This window comes from Anser anser (assembly GCF_964211835.1).
Source record: "Anser anser genome assembly, chromosome: 1".
NCBI lineage: Eukaryota > Metazoa > Chordata > Aves > Anseriformes > Anatidae > Anser > Anser anser.
Genome location: NC_139720.1, coordinates 181,788,429 through 181,801,220, shown reverse-complemented (window position 1 = coordinate 181,801,220; position 12,792 = coordinate 181,788,429). Strand labels below are relative to the sequence as shown.

The 12,792-nt window shown below is 40.1% G+C and overlaps 2 protein-coding genes across 2 annotated transcripts in view; one reads left to right on the top strand and one right to left on the bottom strand.

Annotated features, from left to right (window-relative positions):
- The window catches only part of GTF2F2 (general transcription factor IIF subunit 2), a 93,499-nt gene that overhangs the window by 57,528 nt on the left and 23,179 nt on the right, over window positions 1–12,792 (bottom strand). The window lies entirely within an intron of this gene.
- Window positions 3,637–5,859, top strand: KCTD4 (potassium channel tetramerization domain containing 4). The gene has a single exon (XM_083828458.1). It carries the CDS (start codon window positions 4,850–4,852, stop codon window positions 5,621–5,623), a length of 774 nt encoding a protein of 257 aa, XP_083684584.1. The 5' UTR covers window positions 3,637–4,849; the 3' UTR covers window positions 5,624–5,859.

The window sequence follows — 12,792 nt, the reverse complement described above, 5'->3', positions numbered from 1 at the left end:
CTGCCCAGAGAAGCTGTGGCTGCCCCATCCCTGGAGGTGCTCAAGGCCAGGCTGGATGGGGCTTTGGGCAACCTGGTCTGGTGGGAGGTGTCCCTGCCCATGGCAGGGGGTTGGAACTGGGAGATCTTTAAGATCCCTTCTAACCCCAGTTAGTCTATGGTTCCACGAAAACGCTTAAGGAAATCTTAGTAAACAGGCACTGGAAAAATTTATTGGAACTGTGGAGATGTTTTTATTTTATTTTATTTTCTGAGAGAAAGAAAGAGGCAAAGACAGATTGGCTTGGAGATTTTAATGCGTTAATTTTTCTGTCTGACTGCACCTAGCTCTAATTTTCAGCCCCTAGATCTTTTTAGACCTGTAATTGCTAAGTTGAACAGCTTGGAAGAGAAGTTTTCTGCCCATCCAGGCACTTATATACTCTCAACCTCTATTAAGCCTAACAAACCACATTTCCTCCAATCTTCCAATAGCCATGTTTTTCAGCTTATTAATTGGTCTGAGAAACTTCCATTTATTAATGTCTCTCCTGAGCTGTGGTCCTCACAGACAGACTTGATGGTGCATGGGACAGGATCCAGTTTGCTGACCGCTGCTCACAGCGATCTCACTTCAGTTTCTGGGGATGCATTCACTGTACACAGGCCGGAGCCTCTGCCTTACCCTTCCCACAAGCATACATACTGCAAGCTCCACCTACAGTGTATTCCTAGGCATAAAAACTCCTATTTGGCCATATTAAAATATCCTAACCGACTACCCAAATGATTCTGCATCAGTAAGCGTCTCCTTGTCTACTACATTCCCAGTCTATATCATCTCCAGACTTTATCGGTAGCTGTCTCCTGCTAGATCGCTGACTAAAAATAAATAGGACTGAGAACCAAACCACAGCAACACTTTAGAGATAATTCTCTGCTTAACATTTACCAGTTTGAAACCTGGCAGATAATTTTGGTATTTTATATAATTGTGTAATTCATATAATTTTTGTATTTTGACAAATGGGACCTACTCAGAGATTTAACAGAAAAAAAGCACTGCCTCCTTTGCTGAACAAATTGCAACAACAACAAAAAGGTACAGTCCATTTTCCCTCCACCCACATTGATTAGCATTATATTACTCTCCTTTAATTTTCAACTAGTTGACTTCCAAGTCAGATGTTCTACTGTTTTTCACAGTCACTTTTTGTTCCTGCATACCTGAGTTGTCTAATTTACCTTTCAAATACTGGCACAGCATTTGTTTCTTCAGTCCTGGAGAACTGCAGTGCTCAAAAATTGCTGAAAAATATCAACAGCAACTGCTGACAGAGTTTCCTAGACAGCTCCTTTAAAACTCTTGAATGCAAATTGTTCAGACTTCCTTGTTTGAAGTTCTTCAATTTTAATTAGTGTGTAGAGCTTGTCTTCAATAGCTGTTAAGCAACGTCCTGGAGTTATTACTGGGATGAGAATGCCTATGCTACTGTTACTGTGAGACGGTAACTATTGAATGGTTTAATTACCCCACAACCTGGCCAATTTTCTGTTATGACATTAAATAACTAGCAAATTGCCTTGATAACCCAAACAGACTTTAAGAGGATGGTTTCCTAACACACTTCAAAAATTCTCCACCTCTTTTAGCTGTAGATTTCTCCTCATATCCTTTTGTGCTGTAATAAATAAAAATAGCTGTTTTCTGTAACCTGGGTCATCTTCACTGGTAACAGTCTCTCAGTGAAGCTGATGTTGTTCAGATGCATGAGTAAGCTGAACCCTTGGTAAACCACTGACTTTTCTGTCGTGTGCTCCAGCACTGAATCCTCAGCTCCACTAGGTGCTACTTCCAGACTAGGAGGTTCAGGAGGAGGATGGAAGCTGAGGAGGAGCAAGGTGGTTTTTTTTTTCAAAAGGAAACACATAACACAAAATGAGGGGCAGACCCCTACCCCATTTCTCAGATTCCTTTTTCTGTGTAGATGACAGATAGCAGCACTGCAATTTTCACTGTCTCTGGGATGGCTTACCTGAGAAGGAGCTGAACTAGTGCCGCTTGAATGGCCAACCCCAGCAACCAGGTGACACAGCAGCAGTTTGTGAAGCAATAGTTATTTTGGGATTGCTAGCTACCCATGGCAGCAAGCATCATTCAGCTGTACAGGGCAGAAACAGAGGCAGCTCACTCACGGCATGGGACAGCATTCAGCAGCAAGCTGCTCCCTCCCAATCCGTTTGGAAGCAGAAAGGACCAAGACACGCTGAGCACATCTCACTGCTCTCCTGGTGCACCACAAACACTCTGGGGTTAAAAGACTAGGGAAAATGTCTCTGAAGTTGTAAACCTTTACCAAAATGAACTTCTGGACAATATTTTAGGAGAAGGACAAACAGAGAAAAAAGGAAATTCAGTTTTTCTCGACAAATACCTTAAAATATACATGAAGCCACTCAAATACTTCCTACCTCACCAACCAAATGCACTGCAATAGTATATACATCACCAAGAGCACACAAAGAATATGGGCTGTTTGGAAAAGTACGGCACATTAAGCAGAAAGTTTTCACAAAGATGTGCCTCTTTCAAATTTCACATTACAGATGCATGTGAAGTAAAGTTACATGGGTTTGTTGCAATGCAAGTTTTACGTCAAATCTACATTTTTCAAGCGTCAAAGGTTTGAATGTTCATGATCTCTACAGCATATTTGCCACATCAAATAGACTTTGAATATTTTATCGTATGAACCACTAGAATGAATTTGCACGATCTTTCGAAGAATATGTACTCGTTCAGGAAAGTAGAAAATTTCAACTGCAAGTGTTAAAACATTCAGAAGATTATGTAAAATGTAGAGAGATCAGCTTGTCACCAAAAAAAACCATATCCTTTAGAAACCCCAGCTCTCCTTGGAAATCCCTGCTTACTTCTGCCAGGACATCACTTGTTCAACTTCAAAGTATTTTAAGATCACCACGTAAGACAAAAACACCACAGAAATCATTTTCTTAGGGTTTAACAGCCACTAACATGGTTCAACGCTGTAGCTATACATGATTTAAGTACATTAACTGAATTTTCCACCATTTGACATTAAACTAAATTTCAACAGAAGCCTCTTGTAATGGCAACAAAAAAAAACCAACTTAAAATTACTCTGTTCTCTCATTTTCTTGATTATTCACTTAATTATTGTGAAATAAGTTATATTCGGAAAAAAAAGTGTAAATGTTTAAAAATCAGAAGAAATTGGTTGAAATTTGACTAAAATGATGCTAAACACCTCAGTGGCATCAAAGAGTTAAAAATAAAACCATGACTAATTCCTGATAAATCAAATCTAATGAATAATATCTTCCTAATATATCACATACAGCAGCAGAAAAAAAATAGCATATCAGTGCTAGGGACACCCTGGCAAGTAGAATAGCGAGTAAAAAAAAAAAGTGCATTTATTTCTACTAGATTCAGTTACCAATTAATAAAATATTATAGTGATGACTCTACAGTATCAATAAACAGCCTTAGAGACAGTGGGAGCGGCATGAATAATATCTTTAGGAACAGAGCAGAAGAATTTAAGGTATAATCTGTCTCTGTTGTTAATTGCGCAAAGTAGGAGGCATCTACCTGTAAAAGTGAAAAATACATCTGGAAGAAGATGGGATCTCCTCCCCGCGTCCAGCCCGAGGTAGGTGCTCGCTCCTGCCCCTGCTTTGGATGCATGCGGTGCCTCCCGCCCGCTCCCCCCCTCCCCGTCCCCAAGGAAATGCACACACAGATGAGTGCAGAGCTTTCCCTTCCCTGCTCGAAGCTGCGAATGCTTAAAGGGGAAACCTTTTCTAAAAGGCACCGAAGGCGAGCCCCAGAGCACAGTTTCACAGAGGGAAGACAGCCATTTGGTTCGTGTGCTCTGCTGCTTCCCCCCCGTGCAGAAGTGTTGCTAAGCTATAGCGTTATGCGATGTTCGACGGGATCTGTAGGCACACTAACCCTTTGTTCCACAGTCGTTGCTATTGAGAAGGAAGGAATTGATGCTCGATAGCCTTGGTGACTTAAAAAAAAATCACCACTATAAACCTCTCTCCTCCCTGAAACAGTTTTTATCTATGGCATAGGGAAAGGAAGAAGCAAAACCTGATTAGGCTGCAATTCTTGTACGGGTGCAGATGCTCCCGTCGATGAAAATGGAAGCTTTCACCACAAACTTAAAACCAGTCAGACCAACACGTCTTCAGTATCACTTCCAAAGTATGTGCTGTGAAAACATCCTGGTGCTGTGCACGTGCCCTGTAAATGAGAAGTATGTGCACACCCTCGATAAATGAGCCCCCCCGCCCTCCTACAAATGGGGATGCATTTAATTTCAGCCTTGTCCTGCTGTATCAATCAGGTGCCACAACCAGTACAAGGAAAATGTGAGAAGATTAAAATCCCTGAAACATAACTGAAGCTGTCCTGTTTAACACCATAAGCACTACACGTGATTTGGCCAGCTGATACTATAAATACATTTCAAAGTACTAAAACCAAGGTGTCATTTAGAATATCATTATTCATTTCTGTGAGGAACCCTCAAAACTTCTGAGACTTAAAGGTAAGAGAGAGACCAACGCTTTCTGTGCCCTTCTTCCCTTACACAGTTAAATGCAAATTCCCCTTTACAGTCATATTCCTGCTATCTCCCTGCATACACAGCTGATACGCCACCTACTGCAAAAGCCAGCTGACAGACCAAGCAATGCTAGCAGCATTTCCATTCCAACATCGTGCCGGAGCTGAAGAAAGGTGCTTTTAAAAAAATCGTCTTTTCAAGCTGACAGGAACAAAGCAGGATTGCTGGCTTTTTGTCCTCGCTTCGATAATGGAGAGAAAATCAAACAGAAGAGCAAAGGAATCTGAAGAAAAACACTGCGCCTCCGAAGGCTCGGAGCAAGACAAGGACTATAAAACATCTCTGGTTACTCTGAACGTTGGTGGCTATCTATACATCACACAGAAACAAACGCTAACCAAGTATCCAGACTCGTTTCTTGAAGGTATCATCAATGGCAAGATAATGTGCCCTTTTGATGCGGATGGACACTACTTCATAGACAGAGATGGACTCCTTTTCAGGCACATTCTGAACTTCCTACGAAATGGAGAACTTCTGCTACCGGAAGGGTTTCGAGAAAATCAACTTTTGGCACACGAAGCAGATTTTTTTCAGCTTAAGGTATTATCAGATGCAGTGAAATCGAAGTGGGAGAAGGAGCAGCTAGCGTCTAGAGAGACTACTTTCCTGGAAATAACTGACAGCCACGACCGTTCCCAGGGTCTCAGGATTTTTTGTAATGCTCCCGATTTCATAGCAAAAATTAAATCCCGAATCGTACTGGTGTCCAAAAGCAGGCTGGATGGCTTTCCAGAGGAGTTTTCTGTGTCTTCAAATATTATCCAATTCAAATACTTCATAAAGTCTGAAAACGGTACACGACTTGTGCTGAAGGAGGACAACACCTTTGTCTGCACCCTGGAGACTCTTAAGTTTGAGGCTATTATGACGGCTTTAAAATGTGGATTTAGACTGCTGACCAGCCTGGATTGCTCGAAAGGGTCTATTGTTCACAGCGATGCACTTCATTTTATCAAGTAATTGCAAAGGCAGAGGAAACGAGCATGCAGCCAGCAAACCTCCTGTAACTACAGCGTCCTGGCATCACAAATATCGTATCTAACTAGCCCTGTGCCACAGAGCTCGGCTGCTAATCAGTTAATGTGAGCTAATGGTATGTAAATCTCATAACGACGTCCATCTCTGGCTTACTTAAAGCTAAATGAGAATTTTATGCCTGAATTTAATAAAAAAAATTATCTGCTAACCACTGTAAACACAGATTGAATGCTTTATGCTATTTGTAATATGTTTTCTTCATGCTGTCTTTCAGCCGGAGAGTCTGGCTGGATTTTTGTGTACTTGTATGACTACCACGCACACACCTAACTGCTCTGCTAAGCAGTAGGGAGAGTATTTTCATATAACAGGCAGGCTTAAAATCTGTTTTGCTTATAACAAGTCTCAGACTGGATTTTAAATGGAATAAATTCTTCTGAACGTTCGTTAGTGTTTATGCGATTGTCCTGGATTTGCCAAAACATGAAATTGAAAGAGGGTTCAAAATTAATCAACTCGATTTTAAAGTTAAACTAATTATTTCAACTCACTTAAAATCAAATTTACAGCCGTGTTACTACATTAACAATAACTGCTAAACCATGTAAACCAACAAATAATGCTGGGGAGGGATTAGTTCTATTATGGGAAATGAGCTGAATCTGCAGAGAACGTTACATTTTCCGGTTACATATATTTATCAGATGGCTAATAAAAATGTTTGGTATAAAGTTTCACATTAACAGGCTTCCAATAATGACATCCTACAATGCTCAAGTTACTATTTTCTACTAATCATTGGTGTTCATAAAGAAGGCAATTAACAGAGCCCTTGCTTTGCACAATAGCTTTCTAAAAGCAGTTAGCAGTATTAGTTTTGAATAGACCACCTGCTGGCATTTAAGATGCATGAATATAAGTAATAGAATAAATATCTTCTTTCTCCTCATCTTCACAATTTATCAAATCTGCTAATTTATATTTTAAACAAGGTTTTAATAGCTTTGACGGAACAGCTCTAATTTAACGGCAAGCATTACAAACCAGTCACTCCACAAAAGCCGACTGAAAAATCAACACGCCACACAAAAAGAAGCTGCACTAACTCAAAGTTTAAGCTTTGTCTGTCACTGGACTCTACCATCACTCACAGCTCAAATGAAACCAAAATTCAAGTAAAATACCATTAAAGACAGAAAATCCAACCAAGCAGTTTCTTAACTTTCCCAGAATATTAATTTTATATAGAAAAAAGGGAATAAACATGAAGACTGTCCAAGTAAAATGCACTACAATCCATAATAGAAGTGAGAACTGAGGAAAACAGCTAACATTTGATAGGCTGAAAACAATTTTCTCTTGGCTTTTAGAGGGAACAAATCCATTTTCAGTAATAGCGACTGGGAATACAAACTCAATGTCCCTTTATCCATCAATGTGAAACCCCAGTTCACTTGTAACATACAATGACTGTTGGTAACTGGGTCCCTTGCTGGAGATAAATTCACAGAGGGAGACCAGGCAGCAGTGACTGGAAAACAATCCACTATGATTTTATCAAGTGGGGAAGTCCAGTCTCTCCAGAATACCCACAGACTAGAAACTATAAACTTTTCTATCCTCTCTACATTGCAAACTTAAGGATCAGAAAATACGTACTTTTAAGAGGAACTTTCCCAAACCATTTAAAAATCACATCATAAATTTCAGGCACGCAAACTGAAGAAGAGTTTGCGTGTCCCAGAACTTCTCTGAGTTTGTCCATGTACATTAACCATCTACAAAAGATTTATAGGAAAATACAATTCTTTACATACTCACCTCTTTTATACTCTTAGGCCCTTCAAGCTAGAACTCTATCACTGTGTACTTCATGATCCTCCCTCCTTCCCTTCCACACACCACAATAAATTGTTTTCGAAGTGGTGCCTTCAAAAATTCTCATTAACCACTGATCTTGTACCTAAAACAATCTCTCAGGCTTCTGCAGAAAGTAAATGTGAAAGCTCACCTGAAAGAATTTCAAGTTCCTGCTGATCTCCTAGGACAAGAACTAGAAATACCATCACACAGAACGATGACATGAAAAGCCCTTTTAGGGCTCATTTCTCTAAATGAGAAAAAAAAAAAGTGACAAGACAATCTTAACAAGCTTCTTAACTAATCTCCAAGTTTTAAAGAAGCATGCTCTCACTGCTGTCAAATACACAGCCTGTATGAGCACAAAGCCTGGAGGAGGCTGTTGCTCCTCAGATGTCACATCATCCATTTTCACTTAAATGCTTTTGGTTATAACCTTCAGTTATAATTAATTTTTGACTGAGATTTAAATTGCCATTACAGTTGAAAAGAAAGAAAAAAAAAAGAATAAAATCAATTTCGATTCCAAACAATTAATAAAAATCTTCTGTGGTTGCTTGCCTTTCAGTTGGGCTCTTAGGAACCGTTAGCACCGTCGTATCAGAAAGCAGTACCACTTGCTCACCGTAGCATGACTTCACCCATGAAAAAGCAGCAGAGAATTTGACAATTCTGCATTTGTTCTAGGAAACACTTTTGGAATATAAGCTATTCACAAGCTGGTAATCACAGGTAAAATTCAAAACACCTGAAATATCTTTTAAGACAATTCTGTAGTTATTCTTACAAGATTTACTGGAAGGCTTTCATTTGCCAGGCGTTTGGTTCAGAGTACCTAATTCCATCTTAATTTACAAAAAAAAAAGAGCATTTGAAAACTTTTTCTTTTATTTTTGAAGTGAGAAGTGTACATATCTACTCTTATGTAAAAAAAAAGGTACTGTTTTATTTTAGTTATTTAAAATTCAGTGATTAATTACATTAAATACTTTACACTACATTTTTTTTTTATTTCTGTGTAAATAACACTGATGTCTATGGCACACGTAGTCATCTGCTGTAATACCAATTTCAATCTTGACTTCTTTTCCCATTCTCATGGGCACCCATGTGTTTGTACAAGTGGCAGGATTTGGAATTTTTGTGTGCTATCTCCGACTGAAGGCACCTCACTCAGCTGTTCGAATCACACAGCAGAAACAGAAGGAAGATGAGGATAACAAAATCATTCCCTTCCCAGTTCGCATGGTAGCTGATATAATTCAATGTATTTGTGGTTTTGTTCAATCACATGCTTTGATCTAGCTACAAACTTGAATAATTTATCAAACCAGGATAGCAGTGTCTTGCTTTTATATATAAACAAAATGACCACATAAAGCTTCCATAATGTTTCCTCTACACTCCATAAATATTTAATATAACAAATACATTTTGCATATGTTCACTCAGGTGGGTGCTTGTGTTACAACACTGTAGGGTTGCCAGAAAAGGAAGCAAGTTAAACAGTATGGTTACCTTTTCTGCCTTGTCTTTACAGTTATAAGTTGCATATTTAATACTGCTATGACAATGATAAAGGTGCAAAATCAAGTGCTTAAGTCAGGAATACTAACAGCTGTTTTAACAACATTACGTTGAATACGATATACATGCAAGTACTTCTATTCCTCTTTCATTAAGAGCTGAATCACAATGACTTACCAGTATAACCCTGCAAGTATCATGTAGGAACTATAATTTTTATAATTTCTGTGAATTACCTTCAATTGCGGTGGTAGGAATAAAAAGTAACTTCCCCTTCCCCAAGGAGGGGCTTCAATCTGTTCTCACCCTAGAACACCTCTACTTGCCTCCCTGCCTGCTTTCCTGGGTGAGAAAAAGGGCCATCAAGTGGACAATTGAGAAAGGACAGGGAGCTGAAGGCAGGGGTGATCAACACACACTGCAGGAAAAACTTTCTGGCCCCTGTGAGTTCTCTGAATGACTGCTCATGGAAAAAAAAAATACATATACATTGATGTTAAATTGATCAAAACACACATTGTACTGCTTCCTCCCACACTTGCGTGCCCATACTTTCCATTGGTGGGGGAGCAAGCAACAGCTGTTTTATCACACTTGGCAGTATGCTATCACAGTAATCACCTATTTGGTTTATTTCTACGTGAGGACAAAACCTCCCAGTGGCTCCACTAGGTCAGGCTAAGATCTGTCTTTGCCCGGTATTCCCAGTGACTGTGAACTCTGTTTCCATGCCTTCGTAACTCTGGTCATGATTCCCATTTTTGACCCTCTGACCTTCCCCTCTCCTAGAAGGCAAGTAAGTGAAGACAGTAGCCAAAAGCAGGTGCCTAGGAAAAAACGTAGGAAGCAGAGAAACCTATGTGATGCTCCCCTGAAGTATTCTGCCAGGCTCCAACAGCTCACTGCCCAGAGACTTCTAGAGCCAGTCACTTCATCACCAGCCACTTCTAGAGTGGTCTCTACAGAGAGCCTTGATGCTGCGAAACACGCAGGCTGTGCATCAAGGCCAGGTTACAGCTCTCATCTCCCTACTGCCAGTACCTGTTTGCCCCGTGACCAGTGTTTCACAGCATCCGAACTGCCTTACTGACCATTTCCACATACTTGCGTCTCATTTTTAACTGTATTCTTGCATTTGTACTTGTTATGACTGTGTGACAACTGGCTACCTTTTTACTAACATAGATAATATTTATTTAGATCCTAAAAGGAAAAAAAAAAAATCACAACCTCATTTGCAGCAATCAGTGACATTGTTATTTTCACCTCTTTCTTACAAGCATTGCAAGGTTTCCATTCAATAAGATGGAAGGACATTAAGGAACTCAGGTTCCCTCCCTGCTAGCATACAAGCAGAATAAGGACGTGCAAGAATTATTGCAATTTAATAATGGAAGTGCCTCATCCATTACTTTGTTTATTTAAGTAGAAGGGTCATGGTGTCCTGATTCAAATAATGAATGAGGAACAGGGATGGGAGAGGCAGGTTCATTTGGGTCTATGATAAAATAAACATCATTTTCTCAGGCAAGAATTAATTCATCTTTGATGAATAACTATTACCTAACCTCAGTCTTGTCTCCTGTCCTATAACACAGGGCAGGAATTCATAGACTGACAGGAAAGTGACTACTAGTTAAAAACAAAAAAAGAAGGTATCTTCATATGAAGAGGTAGGTTTGCATAAGTGGTTAGGTTGAAACAAAAGCAACTGATAAGGTACAAGACATTTAAGATCAGAAAACATTACGGTTTTCAACTTCTTTTGAAATGGCCATTCTGTAAGTACCATGCACTGGGGTATCACACAGAACACTGTCTCAAAACACTGCCTCTCTAAATCACCATTCACACAATAAAATGTCAGAAAATAAGCAGCACGGCAAAGACGGTAGGAGGGAGATGTATAACGGCACCTGAGGAACTCGGATGAGCAAGCATTCTGAAAAAGAAAACACGCTTGCCTTTCTTTCTGAAAGAAATTGCATAATATCCTGCAGAACTAGACAGTTGACTTCTCCTCCTAAAAATGCGCGTAGTAGGAGTACCACACAGCTAAAAGCAACAGTCTACAAAAAAAGCTGTTTCTATCTGCACTGGTAACAGCTTAACATCATTGCCATTATCATTTAACACCACATTTGTTCATTTTAAGCTTCAAAAAGGAGTACTGTTCTGCTGCTTCCGAAACAAAAACATTCATGAAACTGGTACAATAATTATAGCCGTAAACAACAGCCACTCATTTAAAACATTATTATACGGAGACAGGCAAGTTCAGCACGTTGAGGTTTAAAAACCAAGCAATTAGAAGATGACTTAAAAATGAAGCCATTCTGAAGGTCTGTAAACCTGTGATAATGCTAGAAATAAGTACAGCATTGCCTTGGTTACTGGTGTTACACCTTTTGGGAATACAATAGGTTTATGGAGCATTCATGGAACCCACAATCTTTCTGGACGTTGAAAGGGGGCTCCTAGAGTTCCATTCCAAGCATTATTTCAGTTACCTGAAAACCTAGATCCCTATGCTTTTCCAGGATACTTCCACTACCACCACCCTCTTGACACCGAAAGAAGAACCAGCATCCTCTTTAGGGAGGGTGGCACCTCACCAGCTGCAGGAGCTTTTGGAGATGAAGACCAAAGACCAAGGAGATGACAACGGGTTTTAAAATCCAAGGCCGCTTGCAAGGGAAAGCTGCAGCTCCAGGAAGATGAGGCTCCACGGGGGCTGCTAGAGCTTGCGGTGCTAGGCTGCCCGAGCAGCGAGGGCTGGGAGGAGGCAGTGCAGTGAGACAGCTCATGATACCTGAGCACCAGGGCCGAGGAGGGTAGAAGGACTCCGTGAGAGTGACTGTCACCTCGGGGCCTTGGGTTGATGGAGAAGGCACAGGACAGCAGTGAGGTTGAACAACACAAATAACTAAGTCTAATTATCTTGAAATTACTACTATTAATAATTCTCTTTTGGCTTTTCGTGCATCACATTTCAGAAGGACAATTTTCTTTTTTTTTTTTTTCAGCAGCAGCAATAAGAGGAATGGAAAGATACATTTTTTTTATTTAACAGAAAAATATCAAGCTATAAAGCTACTGCTGTAGCTCCACAGAAAGCTGCTTGTTAACTCAAAGAAGGTTCTTGATTTTGTACCACAGTGAACAGATGAATAAAAAACCCAACAGGTCAGAGGTGGGTACAGACTCTCTCAATTAGGAAGGAAAAATTAAGCAAACAAACTAGCAATGAACAGCCTAAGCATCAAAAAACGTAAACAGAATAAGCAACTGTAACACCAAACCCAGTCGTTTATTGCCTCTTTCCTACTTAAATAAAGCCTTTGGCAAGCATTAGGGATAAAGCAGTACATTTTCCTCAATCTGAACCTGGTAATCTCATAGGAAACAAATTAAAGGTCCTGCAAGCCAGGCAGATAAGAATCAGCTAAACAGAGAAAAAGGCACCCTCAGGTTACCAGCTGACTTCATCTAAGGCCGGCAGCACTGCCAGGTCCTGTGATATTTCCTACACATTTTCTAAAATGAATAGCAAGTCATGTTCTTTCCCTACAGTGCAGAAATCTAACGTATAAACTGCTTTATGCCTTCTCACAGGACATTAAAAATCCACCTGGATAATACTCTTCTGCGGTGCACAGATGAGGGTTTTAGGGCTTGCCCACAGATTACGGTGCAGAAATTCCCAAGACAACCTGCATGTGGAAGACAATGTGCACAGCCACACACTGCTCCTGTTGGCAAGA